A 26,306-nucleotide genomic window follows, 5' to 3' on the forward strand; every position below is an offset into this window, starting at 1 on the left:
TCTATTTATAATGCAGTTCAGCTGAACGGCACCACAGACCATAATGGCCCCAAAGATGAATTGAACTAAATTTTAAAAGCTCTGAAACATGATTTACTGCAGGGCCGTTTGATTGGACTGCGCTGGTTTCAGCTAGGTGCTATAAACTGCCAAGTGAGCGTGTATTTCATTCAATATGAGCATCCATTAATCTGAAAAAAACAAGCTCTGCTGATTTGGGCAGTAAAATTGTTGAAGGACGGAGAGAAGGCGTCACTTTTAAGAGTCTTTCTCTGCAAGCTGCTTTAACAGAGAAATTACAGATAATTAAACTGTCAGCTCTGCGCTCTCTGGGAGAGAGGATCACTGAGATTAAAGCAACAGATCTGTCCATCCTGACTCAGCCTCCTCACGGAGCTGCTGTGCCGCTGAGTCACCGCCTTCGGTCTGAACCAGGGACTCAGGTGATCTACTGGAGGAAACGCAGTGAAATCCAGGCAGCTCAACAAGTGGTGACAAACAGTTAATCACAATAAAATTCAAATTCAAATTTATTTGTCACGTACACAGTCATACACAGTACGATATGTAGTGAAATGCTTGGACAACTGCTCGTGACCTAAAGAGAACAAAAAAGGAAAAGGCTATGAATACGATAGGAAATAAATATGAAACATTAAAAAGGGTAAATTTAACTAGGAAGGAATAAAATATAAATTAAGGTTAAAAATGAAATAACTGTACAACACAAATTAGAATGAAGGGTAAATTTAACTGGGAAGAATAAGATAAAATATATAAATTAAAGTTGAAAATAAAATAACTGTACAACAAAATACACAATATAGAACTATATAAGAATGTATGAAGAAATATAAATAAATATATACACAATAACAGCAGCTGTACAAGTATTAACTGGAAATGAAGAATATAGTGACCAGTGTTGTGCAAAACCAAAGTCCAGAAAGTCCAGTGTGTGTGTAAGAACTGTATGTGTGGGTCAGTACTGTGTGGTGGTGTGATTGAGAGACCGTATCGCCTGCGGGAAGAAGCTCCTCCTCAGTCTCTCTGTGTTGGTCTTCAGGGAGCGGAATCGCTTTCCTGACCTCAACAGAGAGAAATAAATACAATCTAGAGCACCAGCAGCTAACAGTAGCTTTAAGGACGACTCTTAAGACTCAGAAGAATGTGTTTTTCTTTTGACAATTTTCTGCTTAAAGGTATGACTAACTTCCTGATAATGAAGAAAGTTATTCAGAGAGCTCCTAACTGTTGGCAGTGGTGACAAAAAGGCCTTTAAAAGACTGTAGAGGTCCTTCAGCAGATTAGAAAATGCTGTAGAGATGCAGGAGTGCATTTTATTGTTGTTGTTGACATTAAAATGCTTAACGGTGTCATGATCGTTACTTCAGTTATGTTTAGACTTTGTTTCCTTCTGGAAAGCAGATTGTGCAATGTGCTGATGGAGACGAGGCAGCCAGAGACTGTGGGATAAACGTCTAGGTAACTGTTTGAAGCAACTACCAATGAGAGGAGCTCATATGTGACCAGCTGATAATAAACTATAGAGCTTTATGGATGAGCTATGAACAACCTGTGTGCTGGGTATGGGTAATAATCAGTGTTTATGAGCTTCTTAGATGTTTAGATAACTGATGTGTTTAAATCTGTCTTCACTTCCTACATTTTTACATTTGAATATAAAGTTTGCAAAACTTTTTAAAGTGCATTTGCTACACTGAGATGGACCTGCCGTGAATACTTGTGTAACTCCTAAAGCTTTTATATGACCAAATGAAAAGAGAGTTCGAATGTCATTTCTTTGGAGCGCAGGTGATCGTTCTGAGTTTGGATTCTCAGAAAAGTTTGTTTCGCTGAAATCAGCCGGCAGTGCCAGGAACCACAAGTTGCGGTTTGCGTTCCAGATCATTTCATGCTTTGTTTAGAGGGTACGACATGAACATTTACGTCTTTCATGGGAGTTAATGGCCATGAAAACAAACGGCAGGAAGACAACAAAGGAAATGAATGCTAAGCAAATGCTCAGAGGTGGACTGTGGGTTTCTAAGCTTGACCATAAAAGCTATAGAGATGCTCTCGGGTTTCCCGTAGTGCCTTTTCTGCACAAAGGTAAGAGGTAATAAGCAGGAAGCTGGTTCCAACCTGAGGACTGATGTCAGAGAGCCGCAGTGCAGCTCGTCCGGCTAACAGCAGCTCATGTTGTCTTAGCTCCTGCTCAGCAAAGGTCAGGCCTGCTGCTCCAACACTGAACAAACAGCACAACGCCGTGTGGGGCTTTTCAACCGCGCGCACACAGAAACACACCGAGAGGCATCCGGACACACACAAACGCACCAAATACGGGTTCAGACATGAACGGACCCATGTAGGCACAGACACACACACAAAAACACACACGTGATGCATGCGAGGCAGGCGGTGCAGCACTCGAACACCTGTTGTGGGCCGCAGCAGAGCGGCGGCGAGGTGTTGACACAGCAGCTACAGGCTGTTTGAGGAGGAGCTGCAACCATGACGAGGCAAACTGACCGCTGCTCTCTAAAGGTCCCCTACACCTGTAACTGCACCTGCACACAGGCCACACCCTCACCACACCACACCTGGCAAAATATATGAATATGCAAGGACAGTGATTGTTGAAGTGGCGCTTTCATTGCAGTTTTTATGACATTACAGAGTAATATTTTGCTACAATAACATCTGAGCTTTTTACTGAGGTATTTCTTTATTCTTTCAGTGGTTGCATTTCCTGTTGATACGCTGTCATTTCCAAGCTTCTGCGATAGACAACGTTCGTATCATCTTACAAATCTTTTTTTTTTATCTCAACCGTCACAAACATGACTTCAGCTCCCATCATTATTGATAAATCAACATATTTCATTGTTTCAAAATAAAATCACAATTTGTATCACAAGTTATTAAGTTTTTACAGTCAAGGCTTTTTTTTCATTAATAGAAGTCAATTCTAACCATAGTAATAATTTTTAACTAATAATTATTCATTATGATTTTATTCAACAATAAATGCTGAATGTTTAAATAGCAGTAAAAGCCATTTATCGGTTATTCAACATCTTTTTGTCATTCTATATTTAGTTTGTGAATTTTGGGGCTTCTGTCTACAAAGTAGATCTAAAGTCCTGTGAAAGTCTAAGAAAACTGTTGGGAATTTAAATTTCTGTCAGCTTTACCACACTGAGAGGCTTCTACATAAGAATATCAGGGGCGTTGATTCAACAGCTGGAAACAGCTGGAGATGTGTGCCATCTGCAGGTATTACGGTGAGCATAGGCCAGTCTCACATTTCTTCATGAACTGAGCTCCTGATATTGAGTTGCTTCATCTGTTTATCAAATATAACCTATTTTATACCAATAAGACCTTAAATAAGACTTTGGGTGTGCCAGCCAGTGTGGAGTTAGCCAGATGTGGCCCATAAACCATGGCTGACATCTGGTCCAGGTAAGCTGGACCTATGTCTGAATGAGACAAACTGTCAAGTAAGACCGAATGTGGCACAAGAACCGGCAAACATTAATCTCCATCTGGGTCTATACAACTGATTCTCCACAAAGTCACAATTTCCAGACAAGAAATAATCATTTCTAGGATGTGAAACTTTCTCCTCCTCCACACAGCCTGACTGAAACCAGCCACACAGCAAATATTTAAATGATTTAACTATTTAAACGTTAACATTTACATAAAGCAGATCTTTGTGCTGTTTTTCATTAAAATCTTCACTTGTCTGGTGAGAATCCTTAAAAATAAGTATATGAATATACAGGGAGTGCAGAATTATTAGGCAAATTGTATTTTTGAGGAATAATGTTATTATTGAACAACAACCATGTTCTCAATGAACCCAAAAAACTAATTAATATCAAAGCTGAATGTTTTTGGTAGTAGTTTTTAGTTTGTTTTTAGTTTTAGCTATTTTAGGGGGATATCTGTGTGTGCAGGTGACTATTACTGTGCATAATTATTAGGCAACTCAACAAAAAACAAATATATACCCATTTCAATTATTTATTTTTACCAGTGACACCAATATAACATCTCCACATTCACAAATATACATTTCTGACATTCAAAAACAAAACAAAAACAAATCAGCGACCAATATAGCCACCTTTCTTTGCAAGGACACTCAAAAGCCTGCCATCCATGGATCCTGTCAGTGTTTTGATCTGTTCACCATCAACATTGCGTGCAGCAGCAACCACAGCCTCCCAGACACTGTTCAGAGAGGTGTACTGTTTTCCCTCCTTGTAAATCTCACATTTGATGATGGACCACAGGTTCTCAGTGGGGTTCAGATCAGGTGAACAAGGAGGCCATGTCATTAGTTTTTCTTCTTTTATACCCTTTCTTGCAGCCACGCTGTGGAGTACTTGGACGCGTGTGATGGAGCATTGTCCTGCATGAAAATCATGTTTTTCTTGAAGGATGCAGACTTCTTCCTGTACCACTGCTTGAAGAAGGTGTCTTCCAGAAACTGGCAGTAGGACTGGGAGTTGAGCTTGACTCCATCCTCAACCCGAAAAGGCCCCACAAGCTCATCTTTGATGATACCAGCCCAAACCAGTACTCCACCTCCACCTTGCTGGCGTCTGAGTGGGACTGGAGCTCTCTGCCCTTTACCAATCCAGCCACGGGCCCATCCATCTGGCCCATCAAGACTCACTCTCATTTCATCAGTCCATAAAACCTTAGAAAAACCAGTCTTGAGATATTTCTTGGCCCAGTCTTGACGTTTCAGCTTGTGTGTCTTGTTCAGTGGTGGTCGTCTTTCAGCCTTTCTTACCTTGGCCATGTCTCTGAGTATTGCACACCTTGTGCTTTTGGGCACTCCAGTGATGTTGCAGCTCTGAAATATGGCCAAACTGGTGGCAAGTGGCATCTTGGCAGCTGCACGCTTGACTTCTCTCAGTTCATGGGCAGTTATTTTGCGCCTTGGTTTTTCCACACGCTTCTTGCGACCCTGTTGACTATTTTGAATGAAACGCTCGATTGTTCGATGATCACGCTTCAGAAGCTTTGCAATTTTGAGACTGCTGCATCCCTCTGCAAGATATCTCACTATTTTTGACTTTTCTGAGCCTGTCAAGTCCTTCTTTTGACCCATTTTGCCAAAGGAAAGGACGTTGCCTAATAATTATGCACACCTGATATAGGGTGTTGATGTCATTAGACCACACCCCTTCTCATTACAGAGATGCACATCACCTAATATGCTTAATTGGTAGTAGGCTTTCCAGCCTATACAGCTTGGAGTAAGACAACATGCATGAAGAGGATGATGTGGACAAAATACTCATTTGCCTAATAATTCTGCACTCCCTGTAGTATCCCTCTACATTTTAATTTTTATAAATAATCCATCATATTTTATAAAGCACGACCCTTTGTAAACTGATATCGGTTCGATGATTCATTGTTAGAAACTGTTACGTGAGTTTTTGTAAAACTGATTTTTTTTATAAGTGCTATAAAAATAAAGGTTCTTATTTTCACTTCAAACTTTATCTGCAGGGCCTGCCCTGTATCGCTGACAGTCTGTTCTCATGTTTGCACATTACAGGTTTCAGGTTTCCTCTTCATGCTGGTCTAAACTGCCCGTTACGAGAGGCTTGCCTTTCAGATTAGTTTGAAACTCCTTTACCGGCTGCACACATCATTCTGCACACTGAAGCCCAAACAAGTGTTTCACACTCTTGGCTGTCAGGTGTTGAGATTTCTTTTTAATATTGCTGCTCTTTCCAAAAAAAAAAAAAAAAAAATAGCTACACCGCTTTTATTTTATTTTTTTATTTTTTTCTCAGCTAACGGCCGCCGTTTACAGAAATATCTTCATTAATCTTAGTGCCCAGACGTTCCTGGATCGACTTCAGAAGCCAGTTGCTTTGAGACATCCTGTTCAGTAAACAGGAACTAAAACATGATGAAGAAGCGAGTGGAGCTGAATACATCACGACCAGAGACTCTCTGCGAGCACTCTAACTGGTGCCGTCCTAACGCTCCAGTAAAGCGTATAATAACCCCTGATGGCCTCTTCTGTCTGTAACCGTCACTCCATCCAGAATCCAGAAGGCAATGGGATCACAGGACTGCAGATTATTTATTTATTTTCTTACATATTTTGAAGCAATCCAAGCGACACTGAAACTGCATCTTCAGTGCCACCGGAAGCTTCTCAGTCTGAGGATTCTTTTCTGACCTTCCATCAGCGTTTGTTCCACCAACAAATCTTCTTCTTTGCAGCTTCTCATTTTCTTTGACTTGCCTGTCTTTTTCAGCAGATTCTCGTGAGTTTTAAGTCTAATGTAAATGAAAAAGGAAACAGTGTTTTTGACCATAAGGTATCAGAAGCAGCAAGCCTGCAGCTTCTCCCAGGCACTGAGAGGCCCAAGCAGCTCTGCACACCAGGACATCTGAAGCTGAGAGCGGCAGAGCCGAAGCAAACGACCAAGAGACACCTCACCTGTGCACCTACAGCCTCACACCTACAACAGCACTATTTCATACCCATGCAGGGAGGTTAGAAGGTGGCAGTGAGAGATTTGCTGCCTGCGGCCGTTCTGTGTGCAGTTTACATAATATCCCGGTACCTGTGTAGGTTCTCTCCAGGTACTCTGGATTCCTCTCACAAGACACGCATGTTAGATTAGTTAGTGATGCTAAATTAGCCGTAGCTGTACCCTGCCTCTCGCCCCATCACACCCTGAATTAGATATGCAGATGGGAATGGGTGGATGAATTCAGGAATGGAGTAAAGGTGCTTCAGTTTATCACAAAAAAAGTTTGTTTGCGCACAGCTGGAGCTGAATGAGATCCATTAAGATAAAGCTGCCGGGGAGTTTAGTTTATGTGGTCCAAAAGCTGGTCCTGGTTCTTTGTTAACACGTTTAGGCTGCAAGTCTTTCATCTGCCGTCCCGCTCAAGGACACATCGCAGAGGTGGGGGGTGGAGTGGAGAGGAGACCTGATGTGAGGTTAAAATAGCACTCTGGCTAATTACCTGCCATTTTTCTTCCAATCCAGCGGTCCCCAACCCCCGGGCCTGGGACCGGTCCGTGAGTCGTTTGGTACCGGGCCGCGAGAGTTGAGGCTCAAGTGTGAAATGTTTGGTTTTCAGGGTTTTTATCGGTTTTCAGCGTTATTTTGTTATCGTTTTTATCATTAACTCGGTTTTCCTGGGTCTTTTCACGTGTGTTATGAATAAATCTTCTTTTATCGGTACCGGTACTAGTTTTATTTTGTTGTATTTATCCGCGACACCTTAAAGGCCGTGAAAATATTGGTGGGCATAAACCGGTCCGTGGCGCAAAAAAAGTTGGGGACCGCTGCTCTAATCTATTTACTCATCCAATTAAAGTATTAAAAATATTGTTACTGTTCACCATTTGAGACTTTTTGATGGAAAATTGTGGAGAAAGTATCTGCAGTAATATATCTCAAATATATAGTTGTGTTTCTGAACTTTGTGGTTGAAGAAAATAAAAGAAGTGAAACAACATTTTTAGCCTTTTTTTTTATTTCTTATAAGCTAAATGGTTAATTGGTTGATTACAAATCATTTATAATAATTCTTTTAATAATTTAAACTCGCTTCCTGTTAACTAGATAAAACTGTTGATTCTCATGCTTTCACGTTATAAAACTAACTTCACTTCTTTAATTTTATGAATCTGCACATAAATCATGTGATGATAAACCCATTCATGTCTTTATCAGGTGAGTTATATGAGATTTTATCACCAGGCGACAACAGTCACACTGCACGCCGCTGACCTGCGAATTATAATCCGAGTCAGCCAGGTGGTGTTTGTGACGGAGAGGCATTCATCCAGAAGGTGGAAGGTCAAAGTTTGTGAATTGAATTAACACACTGCAGCTCTAAATGTTGCTGCGTTTGTTCCTTTCAGGAGAAAAAAAAACCTCGAACCTTTGCGCAAACTAAACCGTTACCGACACCTGGTGCACGTGTTCAGCAGCACCGTGAGGTGATTTCAAATCTGCTTCTAGAAGTCAGAAACATTTATTGTATCTTTAAAGGTGCATCTGTTTGTCAGCTTTATGCAGCGGTTTTCACAGTGGTTCCCACGGTAACTCAAAGCAGGTGTGAGACTGTAGATCAGTTAGTGCAACACATACACACACACACACACACAGCAGCGCAAAAAAGCCATCGGTGCATTTTCATTTGCTGTATCAGTGTTTCTCAGGCACTGGTTTACCAACATTTCTCTAAAAAGCTTCTATGAAAGCAGAACAGCTCAGTCAGGGCACAAATCATAGCTGCAATTATGGTCAATACCACGACCACAATTACTCAGAGACTTTGAAAACTTGAAAGAAAGAAAGCTAAAGCTTACAGCCAAACTGCACAAACTACCATCTTTTACTTTTCTGTTATTAGTCAAACTTCCAAAACAGCCATCGTTCGGCTCCTTTCGCAGCTCATCGCTCGCTGTTTTTTCCTGTGGGCCGGTTGAGGATGTTGTGTCTTATGCAGACATTTTGAAATCAATTTATTAAGCGTAATTATGCGGCCCTGCGCTTTTCTCTGCCACCCGGACCTGGAACTGAATTTGACACCACTGTTTCCAGTTTGTGAAACTATGCATGTGTAGCATGTGGCTAAAATGCAACCTAACCCTAACCTTGCCCTCAGGGGGGGTTTATGGTGACCAGGTGGATGTCAGGAGGTTAAAAAGGTGCAAAACCAGGTCCACATTAATTTATGACCCAGTCATTTCTAGTCTGACAGCTCAACACTTTTTCTCATGTCTGCACTCACTCAAAAAAATCAGTTGTTGGATGAACACAATTTAATCGTGTCACCTTTTTCCACGTGATTTAACCAAGTACAATAACCCAGTTTTGACCATGTCAAACCAACACGTTTGGCATTTAGTGGTTTAATGTAATCAGAATTTTGTTTTAATTCATTCTGCACAAGTTAAAAACTTCAGGAAAACACAATGAAATCTTGTTGTTTGAACAACTTTGTTAATCAAGGCAATTACGGCTAGTCTTGCTTAATGAACCAATATGGGGGTTGATGATTTCATAGAGACAGACAACCATTTGCATTCATGCGTAGTTTAGAATCACCAATAACTCTAGATTGGATTGTGGATTTGAACCCAGGCCCTTCTTGCTGTGAGGCACCAGCACTGACCATCACACCACCAAGCTGTCACTCCAGGCTTAAAACTAGGAAAGCTGTGATTTCAAGGCTTGATGCAGACTTCTCTGTACGTTTTTGTCCTTGACAGGTTAAACCACAATAAATAGCGAGAGCATACACGTGGTGTGGGTGTAGCTGTCTAGTGATTTTCCTGCAGTTTGACATCTCATGTGATCGTGTGAATTGCGTGAGTCCAGCAAATAACCGCTCTTACTAGATTGTATCAGGTCATCTCAACAAGAACAAATTAAGTTGCTGAAGTTCATGCAGATGCTACATGATTTAATTACGTTCACCATAGAAAGATGAAATTATTTAGTTCAAATTACAAGTTTGAATCTTGTACATGTAACAACCACCCAATTTCATTTTTTTGAGTCCTTAGAGCCAGGAGAGAATCAGCAGATTGTGTTTGGCTGTGTGGGGAGAATGGAGAAATCCCACCCCAAATAAACAATAAAAGCTTTTAATAAATAAGCAGTTAAAACTGAAGGATTTGTAAGAACAGAGAGTCAGAGCTGGTCTGAACCACCGACTGCTGGACAGTTTGAGTTTTTACCCTGAGCTGTTTGGAGGACTGAAACCCTCCATGTCTCGTTTCTTCTGAGTGTTATTAATATGCTTAATAGAAAACAGGCCTTTGCTTGTATTTCTGTCTCTACTCTAGCACGTTTGCTCTTTTTGCTTACTTGGTAGAAATTCTTCCATTTCCTGTAATTAGTTTCTGTTGTATTTCTTGTTATAATGGGAATTGTTGCTGTAAAACAAATTTCTCATAGTGCAATGGTGAAAAGAAACTTAAACCTTGTTTCTTTTCTGATATGCAAGACAGGTACAGGATGAACTTGTCAGAATACATCTAGAAGAACCAGTGCTGCTCTAAACCTCTGGAGAACACCTTTGAGTTCTCACATGGAGATACAGAGAGAACAAATCGCCCACGAAGGCTCAAACCCAGAACTTTCTCACTGTGAGGCAACCTTACAAACCTCTGTACAGACACCGAATGAGGCATGTCAGATTATTAAAGAAAATCCCAAATAAACAAATTGAAGACTGAAGTTAATATTTGAGCAGCAATTTTGAGCAAAAACGCTCTTCTGAAAATCTTGGAATAAACGGTGCAAATATACAACTGCGCACCTTTTCAGGCCCGGAGGACTAATAATGAGCTCTGCAGGGGACATTTATGGTGACTGTACCTGTAGGGACAGAAAATGACTTTGACTGTAGCAGTGTTTCTCTCTATGAGCGTGTAGCAAATCAACGGCTCCATTAAAATAAAATGAATAGACAACACTTCTGGTGCCATTTCCGTCCGTAAACTCATTACTCAGCGCCAAACACACACCTCCAGTGCCATTTAAATATTACAGCGATATAAGAAAGTCCGGTGTGACCATCGAGGACATCAAATACATGTACCAGACACTCAGAGTTCTAATCTGTGTCATACATGTACATCCTCTAACAAGTCCTCATATCTGCGGGATGCTTTTATGCGTTTCACAACAGAAAGATTCTTGGAGGAAAAAGTGGCAGAAAGGTCAGACTGACGCACTTCGCGTCTCAGCGGTGTTATTGGAATATCACAAAGACGTAAATGTGACAACCACCAGCCACCAGCACGGCCCCAAATGAGCCTCCTCTCACATAAACAAAGCCGCTTAATTAATGGAAAGTGGTGGCACGGGTGTGCTCGGCTCGGCACGGCCGGGAAGGAGCGGGGTTGCATAGGAACAGGGGGAGCGGAGTCTCTGGAGGGCGAAAGTGGCTCAAAGCAGCGGAGCAGAAGGGGAAGTGAAGGAGGGTGAAGCGCTCTGACATCTACTGAAAACTGCGAGTTTTCGGGGCTGACCTCCGCCTGCGTCATAAAAAAAACAAATTTGCGTGGAAATGGGTGCAAACGGGAGTTTTGAGGCAGGTGGGGGAATTCAATTACCTTTAAACTCCAGGAACGCGCGCGTGGGTCATTCTTTGCAGGGGAGTAAATAAATTAAGAGGCTGGGACGTTTTAACGACTTGGGCCCTCCAAACGCACCCGAACACTCTCCGGTCTGATTAAAGTTGCTCCGTGAACGCGCTCACGGGGCAAATAAACGGCTGATATCAGGAGCGCGCCGCGCGGCGTGTCGCAGGTGTTTGGAAACGCCAGGATCAGCGGGAAAGGTCAGAGTTCAATCGTTCAGGAACATTCCCGAGCTTTAAGAAGAAAAGGAGATACTCACATGTGAAACTCCTGCGTTTAAAAAACTGCTGCTTTATTTCACACCATCCCCGCCGCGCCGCTCGAACCCCATCCACACAGGAAAACTCCGCGGAGTGCGTGGAGTGAAATCTCTGAGCTCTTCTTCGCTTGTTTTGTTAATCCAGGGAAAGTGATGATGTAGCTGAGATGAATGAGCAAGTGTCCCCTGCGCGCGCCTCCAGCAGCGCAAAGAGGAGCGGACTGTAGCGCTTCAGTCCAGCCGGGGAGGAGAAAGTGCGCACCGGGCTCCCTCACTCCGCCTGCTCCGCTTCCTCCAGCATCTCCCCAACTTCTTAATTCTCCTGGAGTGGCTTTAGCTCTTCATCTGCTCCCCTTTAATCCTGAAAGGAGCCCTGGTCCGAATCACGAAAGCAGATTTTAAAAACAGAAAAAGAATTTTATCCTTTTCAGGTGTGATCATTAAAAAGCAAAGGAGCGCGCGCTTCCAATAAAGTCCCGCGTGGGCTCCAGCTGCTGGTTTTACTGTTTCTCTGGGTAGATTCTGGGAGGAGGAACACAGAGAAGTTGAGCCGTCACAGCGGAGTGCTGGGCTGCGTTTAGGTGCGTCGGTAGGCTGGCAGGGCTGACCGGCCGGACTCCCATCATCCCCGCCGCTTGATTGCCCCCAAGCACTGAGAGAGAGAGGGAGAGAGTTGGGAAAGGGGAGATAGAGAGGGAGTGGATTATCGCGAGGTTACGCCCCAATTCCCGTTTGTCTCGTTCTGTGGTGGCCGAGGGCACGCGCACTTTTGTAAGCAGAGACACGCAGAAAGTCCACGCATGAGAGTAACGGCTAAGATGTATTAATGCAGTTTATCAGACCTCTGTACACCTGACAGTTCATGATGTGTAGCACTAGAAGTGTGCTGTGTAATTCTAACTGAAATATACTTTATGCTAAAAAATGAAATAAAAAATATTACGATAAAGACTTTTTTACATACATGTGCCCCAAACACCGCACACTTTACAGAAATTTATATTAATCATTCACAACATGAAGTCAGAGTCCATGACTTTCATTGTCTTATGCACTGTAAAAAAAAACATGTTTCCTTATAAAATAGAATTCTGCCTGTGCTGCCCAAATAAAAAAGCCAAACATAGTTTCAGTCCTACACACTTTATGTTTCATTTCTTGTGACCCATAGACCAACTTTATCAACATTTATCAACAATGACTACCTTGAACATCAACACTTCCCAGGAGTCTCGGTCCCGGTGATCTGTTAAACCTGCCAAACCTGCAAGTATAGAGTTTACATTTTGTGTTAGGAGAGAGAGAGCCTGCTTTTGTGCTCCATACACCGGATCATTTACAGGAACTCTGGTTTTATCTCATTTATTTAGTAAATCCTGGTATTATGATCACAGCTTGTCAGTCACTGCAGTGTATTGACATCGATTGATCCATTCCTGCAGTTCTGGGTCACGGGGGGTTGGGCCTAGGCAGAGATGCCCAGCTCTCCTCCTCCCCTGCCATCTCCACGTTGGGAAGGTGAGGATAGGAACATAGATCGATCCATAATTCCACAGTTTCACTGTCACACAGCTCTCTCATCACCACAGCGTTACAGCGCCCTCATTATTGTCTATGTCACACCAGTCCACCTGAAAATCTCCAGCTCTTTCCTTCACTCACAAAAAGATTTAACTCCTTCCCAACCTGGACTGGGCACTCCACTGTTTTTTGACTGAGAACTTTGGCCTTAGATTTGGAGGTGGTAGCTCACATTGATGTTGGCTGTCCCTTTAATGTATTTGCTGCAAAGTCATGTCTCAATCAGCAGTATCCTTCAGTCCAACTGTTATCTTCTCAATCACTCACTGTGAAGTTAAGCAAAGTTTAATTCAGCGTCACTAATTCTTATTATACACAAGTCGCTGAATTGCGTTAATAATCCACAGTCACTGGTCAGCTCATCACTGCTCGCGTATTCCTGTGTGGATTCACTGTAAAGCTGCTCTCAGCCACACAAACACAAGGAAACACATCACACACCCACAAGACTCTAAAGACAGCATCTCTAAAGCATGATCACAACACGCTAAAATCAAGGATTTAAAGTTAAACACGACCGTTTCAAACACACATGTGTGACTACACTGCCCAGAATGCACGAGTTGGATTGTAGGTTTTTCCTTGTCTGCTGTGAGAGATTGATGCGAGATCATAAAATCATGGCTGCATGTAGTTGTTTCATTCAATGATCCAACAAGGTTATTACAGCAAAGTAAAACTAACAACAAGAACTCAGTATTGTCCTTATAAAACTAACGTTAAGGTTAAGTTTGTCAGCACAACTGGCCTGAGGAGACTGTTGTTCATCATTTTATTTCATGTACTTGTAATATCTGCTCTAAACATCCAAAACGTTTCCCTGCACAAAACCACTGACATTATAAAAACTAAGGAGTAAAACTATCACTGAGGGATTTGGAAAAGTAGATTGAAACTAAATATTTTACAACAGTAACAACCAAAGAACACAACTTAATGTTTTCAATGTAATTTATAATATTTTTAAACATGTTCTGGAAGTTGATCTCTGCCAACAGTAAAAGCAGGGGAAAAGAAAAAACAACAAAAATGTTTCATTTAAGAAAAAAGAGAAATTAATAATAAAGACAAAAAATTGTAGCAACAGAATAAACATAAATAATCTAAAAACAATATAATGATAAATGAATAGAAACTCCAAAAAACATCAACTTTAATCAGCAAAATGAAGATGATTGAGTCACATCATCGCTTCATGATAGCAGTCCAACATTTATTTATTTATTTGCGATTTTTTCCCCAATCCGATAACTTTGAGTCCACTTCTCAGCAGGATCCATTATTTCCCAGCATGCCGCCTGTTAGCAGCAAGCCCACAGTGTGAAGCGTATCACAGTCTCCCCCTGGTGTGTGTTATCACTTACTGTCATCACAGCAGTTAGTAAGAGATGCTGCACGCATATTTTACATTTAATCATGTTTCACTAGAGATGAAAGTGAGCACGAAGTATTTAAAATAAGGTCGGCCGTAAACGTCTGCAGCTGTGATATTAATATAATATAACACTGTGGTGAAGGAGGCAAGAAACGAATCCAGCACCCTTTCTACATTTACACCAGAACTATAGACGCCACATTTTTGCAGTTCTTCAGACAGGAAAATGAATCTCCGCTTAACTCTCTGTAAAAGTCCTCGAGCGTCACTGATCAGTTCTCACTGCGAACAACTTTTCACTTCTTTTACAGATTATATTTCACTGGTTTCAGAAACACAGAAAAAGCTCTGAGCAGAGGACCAATCACAGGAGTCCAAGGCTGCAGGTCACAGGTTTGACTCCCACAGCTCCAGACGCCTGACCTGCTGTCGTTTCTTTCACTTTTAGGCTTCAGTTTGTGTTTGATTGGAACCAGGAACCAGGGTTCTTGTTGTTTTTTGTACTGCAGTGACATGAATACAGGTGAGGAGATGCCTCCTGTTTGGCTAAATATTAAACTACAGCGCCCTCTTTGGGTGAAAGGATAGAGATGCATATTGAGAGCTTTTCCATCAGAATTAGCTTGATTGACCAAGTATGTGTCAGGATGCGAGGAATATGGCTCCGGCTATTTCTTGGCCCTCAGTCTACAAAACAGAAAAATGACATCAGCATAACAACAAGACACACAGCATGTTTATGGTGCAGAGTGCAAAGATGCTGGATTAAATAAAGGATGCAAAAGTAGTTACTATATATACAGTAGATAGATAGATAGATAGATAGATAGATAGATAGATAGATAGATAGATAGATAGATAGATATCATACTTTAAATCAGGTTTAAGAGGTTTAAGTGTTTATAAGAATCTTGAAATCGATTTATTTTATACTCAGACATGCAGATAGTTTGTTTAATTTAAAAAAGTCCTGTTATAACACAGATGTTTCTGTGCACATGCAGCATCTGGGCTTGCTTCTCTGTAAACACTGTCCTCCTCAGGGGTTCTAACCACCTCCTGATGGGTGTATCGATGTAATCCCCAGGATGAAGTGGAGCCCGTTTAGGTGCACAGGACAGATCTCCAGTCTCGTAAATGTGGATTTGCGCCAACCAGAGCATCAGTCAGACAGAAACAATCACAAAGATGTGATGTGAAAACCAGAGATAATACAAAACTATTCCCCTGTCGTATAAATGGCCACAAAGTTACGTTGAAACCAAGCACACCATTGTTTTTCTTCTGACATTACCAATAAGTGTGATGTGTCACATGGCCCTCTTCCTATTGACAAAACAAAAGTTGTATCCAAGATGGCCGACTTCTAAATGGTCACTATGGTCACCGCCCATCTTGAGGAGTTTGCCCCCTCACATATACTAATGTGCCACAAACAGGACTTTAATATCACCAACCATTCCCATGTTATTACGCTGTATCCATATAAATGGCCCACCCTGTGCACTCACTAAACCAGAGTCCGCATTCATCTATGTGTATTTGTCTCCATCTAGTGGACGACTGGATTTATTATAAACAGTTCACCCCTTTACCTTCAAGTACAGGCTAGTACACTGAGGTGAAATGAGAAGAAACACAAACTTTCTATTAAAATATTCACGGAAGAAGGAAAAACAACTCACAATTAACAACAAATAAATAAATCTCTGTGTCCAGTTACCATTCGTTCAGTTTTCAGGGTTAAGGTGGAGAGAAATTCACACAGACTGAAGTAAATAAGAAATCTCTAATCATTCTGTTATCATCTTCAGTGCCATGGAGGTCCCTGCGTGCTGGCGACACTGCATGAGAGCACAGTTATAACTGCATGCATGCTATTACATGTGTGGGATCGATTTCATTCAAACGCAACATAAAGTGAAGTAGCGTCACTTTTCACCTTATGGAAAATTTCGAGGTTTTCTTCGGAATTTTACCTCCACCTCCTGCCCCAGCCCCTTATTCATTCATTCATTCATTCATTCGTTTATTCGCTGGCCATAAACACCACTATACAATTATGAAAAGGTAAGGCGAGCCCAGTCTCTGGCTTTATCCTTCCAAATTTAATCTCGAAAACTTTGACAGTTTTTTTCCTCGTTTTTAATATGTATATATATATAAAAGTGTATATATATGAAGTAGTCATAACCCGCTATCATAAATAAATAAAGTTATTATATTTTTCACCGTCAGCTCGTTTGATTTATGTCTTGAACCTTCGGACAGGTAGAGGCTGCCTACTGTACTGGCTGAATTGTGCTCAGTACTGGAATCAGCTGTAACCGGATGTGAGTGTTTCTGTGACTTCCTGTTAGGCTGAAGGATCCTGGAAAGTGTCCGAGATTCCTGCAGCTGTGTGTCCGCCATAGACTGCAGGCCCTTCAAGCACACACGCAGTCTGCCCGCTCGTCTCCGCCGCTTTGAGACACACTTCATCCCGGCGGGTCTGATCTGAACACCGGGGAAAGTGCTGGAGCTTCATCATGGAGCTGGTCTCGGTTTATGGTCTGGGGTCTTCTAAAGGTAACCGAGCTGACGTTAGTCTGGATCCGGTGTGGCTTCAGTTCGGCTCCTTATCTCTTTCGCGGTGCTTCTTTCCTCGGTGCCTCCTGACAGTTTGACCCGACTAAGAGGAAACGAGCAGCCGAAGCACAGCAGCTGTTTTGTGGCTGGACTTAGCTTAGCCTGTTAGCAGAGGCTGAAGGTCATTGCTGACCGCTGGACTGAGTTACTGTGATAACCTGTTTCCAGCAGTCGTGCAACTCTCACACTGATCACCTCAGAGAGGCATCAGAGCTGCTGCTCACATCCAAACAAACACATCACTGACATACCCAGCTCACTGCTGCAGGACAAAGGTGTGTGTGTGTGTGTGTTACACTGTTTACAAGATTTAGTTTGTAATTGTAACAATCAGATTATGTAAGATGTATCGATCTGTTCAGTAATATATGGTAATGGTAAATGGCCTGTATTTGTATAGCGCTTTACTTAGTCCCTAAGGACCCCAAAGCGCTTTACACTACATTCAGTCATTATTTATTTATTAACCTTTATTTAACCAGGAAGATCCCATTGAGATTAAAAACCTCTTTTTCAAGGGAGACCTGGCCAAGATAGGCAGCAGCAGATGTCTCACAGTTACAGAAATTACTCAAACACAGGCAGCAACAACACACATGCAACAATAAGTGAAAGAATACAAATAAAATAAAAAATAAAATAAAAATAAAAGTCAGTTAAAATGACAATCAATCTAATTGAAACAGTTGCATGTTATGGACTCGGCCTCAAGGATTCGTAGCTTAGATTTATCTAAACTACCCATTCACACACAGGTTATGGCAAGCTACATTGTTTTATATGTGTATATATATATATATATATATATATATATATTCCCTTTGATGAACTCACACATTCAGAAACTGATCATTTAGTCACAAACATATACACCTCACACCTGGCAGTAAGGTAAATTACACACAGTTAACAGCCTGGTACGTCTCCATAGCTTTTGAAACTCCTGCATAATCCCAATCAGCAAGTGTTTCACTTAGGTGGTCATGATTGTGATATCCTGAGTGAATTTCAGCCGATGAAGAATACAGACATTAAATTCTTCTCCAGTGTTTCAGTGAAATGCAAACCAAGCCACACTGGATTTAAGGCCACCAGTTTCCCTAATCTTCATAAAGACTCAGGCTTCTCATAGTTTTTATAGTCGGGGTCACTGAGTCCATCTACAGTTGTTGTCTTTCATCAGTGATGCTTTTTGAAAGTACTGTGGCGTCAGTGTATGTGTTCTGTTTTAATGTGTGAGTTCTTACAGATCTGCACTGTTATGGTTAGAAAAATGGTTCATCAGCCTGTTGGAGAGCTGTGTGTGTCTGGGGTCACGCCCTCACCATTTCCTGCACAGACTTCAGAAAATGCCCGTCCTTGGTGTTGTACACCTGTGGTGGTGAAGCCATAATGGCTCTGTTGGCATCTTTGTATCACTGAAGAAGATGTTGGTATCTGTTTAATGTCATTATCCCAGGGAAATCCAGGCCTTGCTTTACTCTTCCAAACAATGCCTTAGTGCCTGGACATGTTGTGTTATGCCTTTTTTTTGGTGATAATATTCCCTTTTTTTTTCTTACCCCTAAAACAGTCTCTACTGATTCACACCGTCTTTGGGTAACATTTATGAATTTTTTGGAGGTTTTTCATATTTCATCAGGACAGGGCTGGACTGGTCTCTGGAGGCCCACCATCATCACTAATATGTATTTTTGTGTGTATGTGTATTGTGCATACACATGTTTCATTTTATTTGATTATTGATATAGAGTTAAAGTTTTAATCAGGTTGGTGCATGGTTCATGGCTAATGCTTGCTACAGCAGCCTCTTGTGAATGTGAGGGCTTTTGTTTGTTGTTGGTACTGCTGTTGACGGTGCAGCTGCAAACATGTCGGTTAATTTGATGCTTTTACTTCATTTAGTTTCATTTTCTCTCTTAGCTTTTCAGCTCCATCTTTTTTTTTTTCTTTGTCCATCTGTATCAAACACTTCTTCAACACTAGTCTCTGTTCTACAAGGTGCACCGCTCTACAGGGAAGGTAGGGTGACCGGTCACGTTCAGAAATTTGATTGGGCAATCCAGTGTCAGTAATCAAAAAGGAATCAATAGGCTACTGTCGGTGCTTGTAGGGCCGATGCACAGCAGGCTTTCAGGCCAGACTGTAGCGTGTATGATTATGACAAAGAAAAAAAAATAACATCCACCAATCGGCCCACGAGTGTGTCAGCCCACTGGTCAAAGGCTAGTGTGCTACGATACCAGTCCAGCCCCGATTCAGGATGTATGAAATGCATGTCGGATGCTAACTGGTGACTCAGACGTCTCCCAGTGTTTCAGAACTAAATCAAGTAAAACTAAAAGCAGAATTTCTTTTTCATTCAGAAGCAAAATTGACATATTCCTTAAGTTCATAAAGTTATTAGTTACTATAACTTAGGACTGGTTCTTAAATAGATCAGAAATATGTAATCTGAGTATTCAAAGCACTTTCAACAACATGTCTCACACATTAATACAAACACTGGAAGCATGAGGAGCAACTTGGGATTCAGTATTTTGCCAAAGGTTGTTGGTTCGAAAAAGCCAGGGATTGAACCAACAACCTTCCAATTAGCAGATAAGCTGATCTACGTCATGCTGATAAAGTGAAATAACATTAATCGAGCTGAGAACATGTCCCCTCTAACTTCTACTTTATATTTAACCTATCTCGTTCAGTGCCTGCTATTAGTTCAGATTTTATTTTTTGATGTTAGCGGTCTGCACTCACTCTTTTCCTGACTTTTAACTTCATGATCAAACCTGTTTGGGTTCATTTGAATGAGTCGTAACTGAATTAAACTGAGTTCAAACTGATTGTTGGCTTTAAATCGGGTTTCAGTCTCCTGTTTGGTTAGAAGTGAAAATCAAGGGTAGCCTAATAAAGATCTGTTTGATCTCAGGAAAAGACGAGTCTGACAGAGGAGAAGAAGAAGAGGAGGAATCCGATAGAGAAGAAGAAGAGGAGTCTGACAGAGGAGGAATGGAAGAAGAGGAGGAGGTAAGAAAAGTTTCACAGTAACATTTTATTGTTTGAACTGTCTGCTCTTGCCCTTTAAAACATATCCTCAAATCAAAATTCAATAAAGGAAAACAAATCTGAATAAAAATGGTTTAATACCTGCAGACAAACGGTTCACCTTGGACAGGTCGCCAGTCTGTGGCAGGGTTTCTAATAATCTTATTCAACCCAGGACCCAGTGTGTTCCTCCTGGTGAACGTCAGTGCCCGGCCTTAGGTGGTGAGAGCATGCAGGCATTTCCTGGAGGATGAAGGAATTGATACGACTGACTGGCTCCAACAGAGCACATCTGGGACGTTATGTTTCGTTTATGTTGCACCTCAGACTGTGCAGGCGCTGATGCCATGGGCTAGATCTTGCAGGAGTTCCCCCGGGACACCGTCCATTATCTCATTAGGAGCCTGCCCCGACACTGTCAACCATGCATACAAGCACGTGTGGTCCGTACCAACTGCTGAGTACCATTCTGCATTGTCAGCAAAATGGACCAGCCTTCCACATCATTGTTTCACTTTGATTTCCAGGGTGTCTTTGAATTTAGTCCTTTGTAGGTTGATCATTTTTATTTCTATCAAATGATGTGGCATCCTTTCATTCTTAGCACATTACCCAGTCCCTGTCAGTGTCGATATGAGCAGGATTTTTTCCCCTTCGACATCTGATCTGTTTATTTATCTGAGAACTCCTAACACAACAGCAGATTCTTGAATTTATTTAAACTTCAGTAACTTAAAGACTTTGTAGTGTAAGTTTGCTCCATCTCTGCATTTCACTTACTGCCTGCTTTTTGTTTTTGTTTACTGCAGGAGGAAAAAGATGAAGATGGGTCAAAACCTGACTCCTATCAGGAAGCTGACAAGTCCTTCACAGCAACAGGAAGTGGAGATAAATCTCACAGATGTGACGTGTGTGGAAAAACCTTTGCTCGGATCGGGCATTTTAAAACACATCAGCTGATCCACACGGGAGTTAAGCAGTTCATATGTGAGCAGTGTGGAAAGTCTTTCACTCGAATGGGTCAGTTAAAAGCACATCAGGTGATCCACACGGGTATTAAACTGTTCAGCTGCGACCTGTGTGACAAGTCTTTTTATCGAATGGACAACTTAAAAGCACATCGACTTCTCCACAGTGGGCTGAAACCATACAAGTGTGATGAGTGTGGGAAGAATTTTCCCACCACAAAACATCTCAGGACCCACAAATACATCCACACAGAAGTTAGGCCATTCAGCTGTGATCAGTGTGGAAAGGCTTTTAAATTCATGGGGGAGCTAAAAAGACACCATCTCATCCACACGGGGGTTAAAGCATTCAGCTGTGATGCGTGTGGGAAGGCCTTTACCCGGATGGGCGAGTTAAAAGCTCATAAACTGATCCACACTGGAATCAAACTCTTCAGATGTGACCTGTGTGGAAAGTCTTTTATCCGGTTGGATCACTTAAAAACTCATCAGCTGATCCACACTGGAGTTAAGCTGTTCAGCTGTGACTTGTGTGGGAAGTCTTTTACTCGAATGGACAACTTAAAGACACATCAGCTCACTCACAGCGGACTTAAACCCTACAGGTGTGATCAGTGTGGGAAGGATTTCACTTGTAAGGGGAACCTGGTTACCCATCAGCGCACCCACTCTGGAAGTAAACCATATAACTGTGACTTCTGTGGAAAAGCTTTCAGCCTGCAAAAGACCCTAAGAACACACCAACGCATGCACACCGGGGAGGACGTGTACTGCTGTGAGCAGTGTGGGAAACCGTTTGTGCAGTACTCCCACTTAAAAGCCCACGAAATTACCCATACTGGAGATAGACCACACCGCTGTGACGAGTGTGGGAAAGCCTACAGACGCATTAGTGATCTGAGAGTCCACCAGAGAAACCACACTGGGGAGAGACCATACAAGTGTGACCAGTGTGAAAAGACGTTTAAGTCTTCGGATGTCCTAAAACGACACCAACAGATCCACACCAGGGAGAGGCCGTTCAAGTGCAGTCAGTGTAAGGTAAGTTTAGTTAGTGCAGTTTCAATTTGGGAATGTTCAAAACAAGAAAGTAATTAGATCTAAATAACTCAGAACACAGCCATTATTGCCTAAATAATGTGAGTACACCTCTAAGTGAAAATGTCCAAATTGTGCCCAATTACCCTTTTCCCTCCCTGGTGTCATGTGACACATTAGCTTTAAAAGGTATCAGGTGCAATTGAAAACAGGTGTTTGAATTTCATGTTATTGCTTTCATACTCTCTCATACTGGTCACTGGAAGTTTAACATGCCACATCATAGGAAAGTATTCTCTGAGGATATAAAAAAAATAATTATTACCCTACATAAAGATGGGCTAGGCCAGTGGTTCTAAAACTTTTCAGAATGAGTACCACCTCATAAAATATATGGCTCCTAAAGTACCACCAAAGTTACATTACATTAGTATAAGCATTTACCGTGTTTTAGACTTTGAAACAAAGTTGATGTCAACAGTAATACCAGCTGCCTCAAACACAATGGTGGTGTGCACTTCAGCATCGTTATTACTGTGAACTGAAATTTACTCAGCTTTAATCTTTGAACAGATATTGATGCTGGAGTTTTAGGTGTTTTGCTGAAAATCATAGTAACATAGTTTGTACTAGAGATGGACCGGTCGGATATTACATATTGGTATCGGTCCGATACTGATCTAAATTACTGAATTACTAAATTACTAAAATTGTAATCTCATCCATTAAATATCACAAAAGCACTTCACAAAACTTGCAACATAGCGTAAGTCAGCTCATAACCGTAGCACGTCGGAGCAGCATGCGTTATGTGATAGAGCGGCTGTGGCATGTGAGACCTTTTGGTGGTCTGGTGGAGCATTTGGAGCCTCGCTACAAGGCATTTCATCTCCGAGAAAGTTGTAAGTTCATCTCTGAATGTTTGTAAAGTACGTTAAGCTTAACAACCGATATATGGAGCGACTGCCTCTTCTTCTCTCCCCCTCCCTCTCCTGTTGCTACTTCAATCATGAAACTGATTAATGATCAGCTGATCAGCTTTTCTGTCGCGAGTCCGTTTCTCTTCTTTGTTTGCTTTTTTGGCCCACTTTGTGCCAGAAAGAGGAAACCAGTGGCTGAATAACAGCAGCACGTTTAAGCTTGATAAGCTGTTGTTAGAATTTATTAGTTTCTACACCAGGATCCTTTTCCATGTAGCTGACAGCTGGCAACTGTGCAGGGGCGGGTCTAGCAAAGTTTTGTTGGGGGGCAGGTAATAATAATAATAATAATAGTTAAAATAATAATGGATTGCATTTATATAGCGCTTTTCAAGACCCTCAAAGCGCTTTACAATTCCACTATTCATTCACTTTCACATTCACGCACTGGTGGAAGCAGCTACAGTTGTAGCCACAGCTGCCCTGGGGCAGACTGACAGAAGCGAGGCTGTCAGTCTGCCCCATGATCCAGTAAGGACATCTCCTGGTTTCATCTTCATGTTTCCCTCTCACCACATATCCAAACCATCCTGACCAGCAGCTTTACAGCTGTGGCTCCAGCAAACATCAGCTGATACTAGAAATTAATATTAAATAAATTCTAACAACAGCTGATCAAGCTTAAACGTGCTGCTGTTGTTTAGCGCGACATCCGCTGGTTTCCCCGTTCTGGCACAAAGTGGGCGATAAACAAACAAGAGAGAAAAGCCGATCAGCTGATCATTGATCAGTTTCACGATTGAAGTAGAAACAGGAGAGGGAGGGGAGAGAATGAGAGGAGAAGAGGCAGCTGTGCAGCAAAGACACAGAATAACTCCAGCTTTGTGTCTTTTTCATTGTAGCTGAAGTCCGGGACAAAATGTTCCTTTTCACCTCAATAAGAAACGCGTAATATTTTCTCTGAATACGAGACGATTACGTTTTTTACGGGACGGTTGGAAACTCTAATAACTAAACCTTATAAATAAAATAAGATAAAACAAGTTCAACATCTGTAACATCATAGCACCCGCCCAGCAGTATATAAACTCTGTCATGCTAGCTAGTACGCAGTATGAGTTATTGTAACTGACTGTAAAAAGTCAGCACAACGAAAATAAACTCCACCTAAACTTGGTTTATATCTGACCAGATAGACTGCAGGTCATAACTTCTTACTTGAAGTTCAGTTCACCGCCTCGGGTCTCTGCTCCTCCTGTCTTTCCGTCATCCACCTGCCAGCGTGTTGCACCTGCTGGCCTCCACCACTTGCTAATGTTATTGAATCTGTGGAAGCTCCGCAATAGCCACCACCAAACAACTGAGTTATTTTTACACATCTCCCAGCATCTGGCCAATCCACCACCTTTCAGTGTTTATACCGTCATGGGAAAAAACGGAAAAAAAACCCAAAACAAAACCCATCGGCCCATAAAAACGAAAAATCACCATCTGCCCACCAGGCAAATGCCCGGTATGCCCGATGGCCAGTCCAGCTATGCACCAAACCCAATATTATAAAAACCCCAAAACCCAAGCACAAAAAGATTCACCACACTCTCTTAACCCGTGATCTCTCCCGGAACCTTTAAATGGTGTCTGGACCCCCGGGAAACATTTGCCCAAACATCTTGAAGAGGACACAAGCAAGAAAGGTGAGTAATCATTATCTTACAAACACTTTTTTGCACCACTTTTATTCTTAGATTTCCCCCACACACATTTGCATTAGTTTTCCTTACTGGTAAACCTTAATCACAATCTTAATCATCATTCTTTTTTCCTCACAGACAACCACCACATTGCTTGATGAGGAGCAGCTGTGCAATATCTGAAACAAGGCTACAAACTCGTTTTAAAATTCTCAATAAATATTCAATAAATAATTAAACTTCTTGTGTGCAAATGTTTTACTGTGCAAATCCATGCTTAAAGTGCAATGCTAAATAAAGTACTTGATAAGGTGCTTTTAATAAAGTGAAAAGTGTGCTCTAAAGTGCTATACAGATAATATAAATAAATGTAGTAAGGGAGTCCTCTTCCGTACACGGTAAGTGTTTTGTTTTTTTAAAACTTGAGTATAAACTCATACAAGCAAGATATTGTTCTGTTAATTATAAAATGAACTGTACTATATATATATATAAAAATACTATATCGGTATCGGCAGATATCCAAATTTATGATATCGGTATCGGACATAAAAAAGTGGCATCGTGCCATCTCCAATTTGTATATTATATTTTCTGAATTGATTATCATCCCCTTGTCACCCTTGGAAACAAACTTTCACAGTTGACTCTGATTTGAAAGAGAGTTTAAGGCAGCAGCACTAGTCACCATTTTCCACATGTAGTTTTTTGTGCTATTTGTAGTTTTTCCTGTGGTGTTGGACTTCCTTTTTCCTTTGGCATGTAGGACAGAAGAACACTTGTAGCGCTATACTGCCCCCTTCAGTTCTGAACATCCAGAAACAATACCATCACATTTTCAGAATTTTGGGATCCAATAGTATCATAAGTATTGGTTCTGGTGACATGTCCAAGTACATCTATCAGTCACATAAAAACACTCAAACAAATATCAGTGGGTGTCTTGTGGCAGAAGTGATCTTTATTAATTCCCAGACTTACACAGTCTTTGTCTCACACACAGAGCAGTGACGGTGGACCCAGTGCTGAGCCCTGTCAGCACTACACCATCGTTAAACCGTACCAGTGTGACCAGTGTGGAAAATCCTTCAGCAGCCAAAGAACCCTACAGAGACACCAGCGTATGCACACTGGGCACAAACTGAACTACTGCAAAGAATGTGGCAGAGGCTTTCCCACACCGAGTGCATTAAAACGCCACGAACTCCTCCACAGGACTAAAAAGCACGTCTGTGACCAGTGTGGGACGTCATTCACGTTTGCCAAAGGCCTGCGACAACATAAACTAGCCCACGTTGAGGAAAGCATTCATATCCAGACACTGGAAGAAAAGCTTCTCGTACTCACGTCATCGTACACATCGTGAACACAGCTGTGCTGAAGACACCAGTAATCACAGCGTGGGAAGAGTTTCATAATCACTAATGCACTGTTTCACCGCGTGCAGCAATAATAAACTTCACAGGGCTTTAGACTCATTTTTTTGCCACGATTGCACTGGTGGCACCTTGTCTTAGGCGCACCCAAATTTTTCAACTGCATTGCTTAAAACAGGGGTGTCAAACTCAAATACACAGTGGGCCAAAATTCAAAACTGGAACAAAGTCACGGGCTAACGTTAATATTTATTGAAA

The 26,306-nt window shown here is 41.7% G+C and overlaps 2 protein-coding genes across 3 annotated transcripts in view; one reads left to right on the forward strand and one right to left on the reverse strand.

Annotated features, from left to right (window-relative positions):
* Nucleotides 1-12,080, reverse strand: part of LOC309714133 (sodium channel protein type 3 subunit alpha-like) — a 279,618-nt gene extending 267,538 nt beyond the window's left edge. For both annotated transcript variants that reach the window (XM_082546328.1, XM_082546327.1), the window contains exon 1: nt 11,430-12,080. The gene's annotated coding sequence lies outside the window, so the exon portion shown is untranslated. The remainder of the gene's footprint in view (nt 1-11,429) is intronic.
* A 4,652-nt stretch (nt 12,081-16,732) lies between these two features.
* On the forward strand, nt 16,733-26,306 carry LOC309714143 (uncharacterized protein). The gene is made up of 4 exons (XM_082546360.1): nt 16,733-16,953; nt 19,940-20,037; nt 20,865-22,064; nt 25,676-26,306. The coding sequence occupies exons 1-4, from the start codon at nt 16,914-16,916 to the stop codon at nt 26,036-26,038; spliced, it is 1,701 nt and encodes a 566-aa protein (XP_082402486.1). The 5' UTR covers nt 16,733-16,913; the 3' UTR covers nt 26,039-26,306.

Source organism: Aulonocara stuartgranti, assembly GCF_965226115.1.
Source record: "Aulonocara stuartgranti genome assembly, chromosome: 9".
Taxonomy (NCBI): domain Eukaryota; kingdom Metazoa; phylum Chordata; class Actinopteri; order Cichliformes; family Cichlidae; genus Aulonocara; species Aulonocara stuartgranti.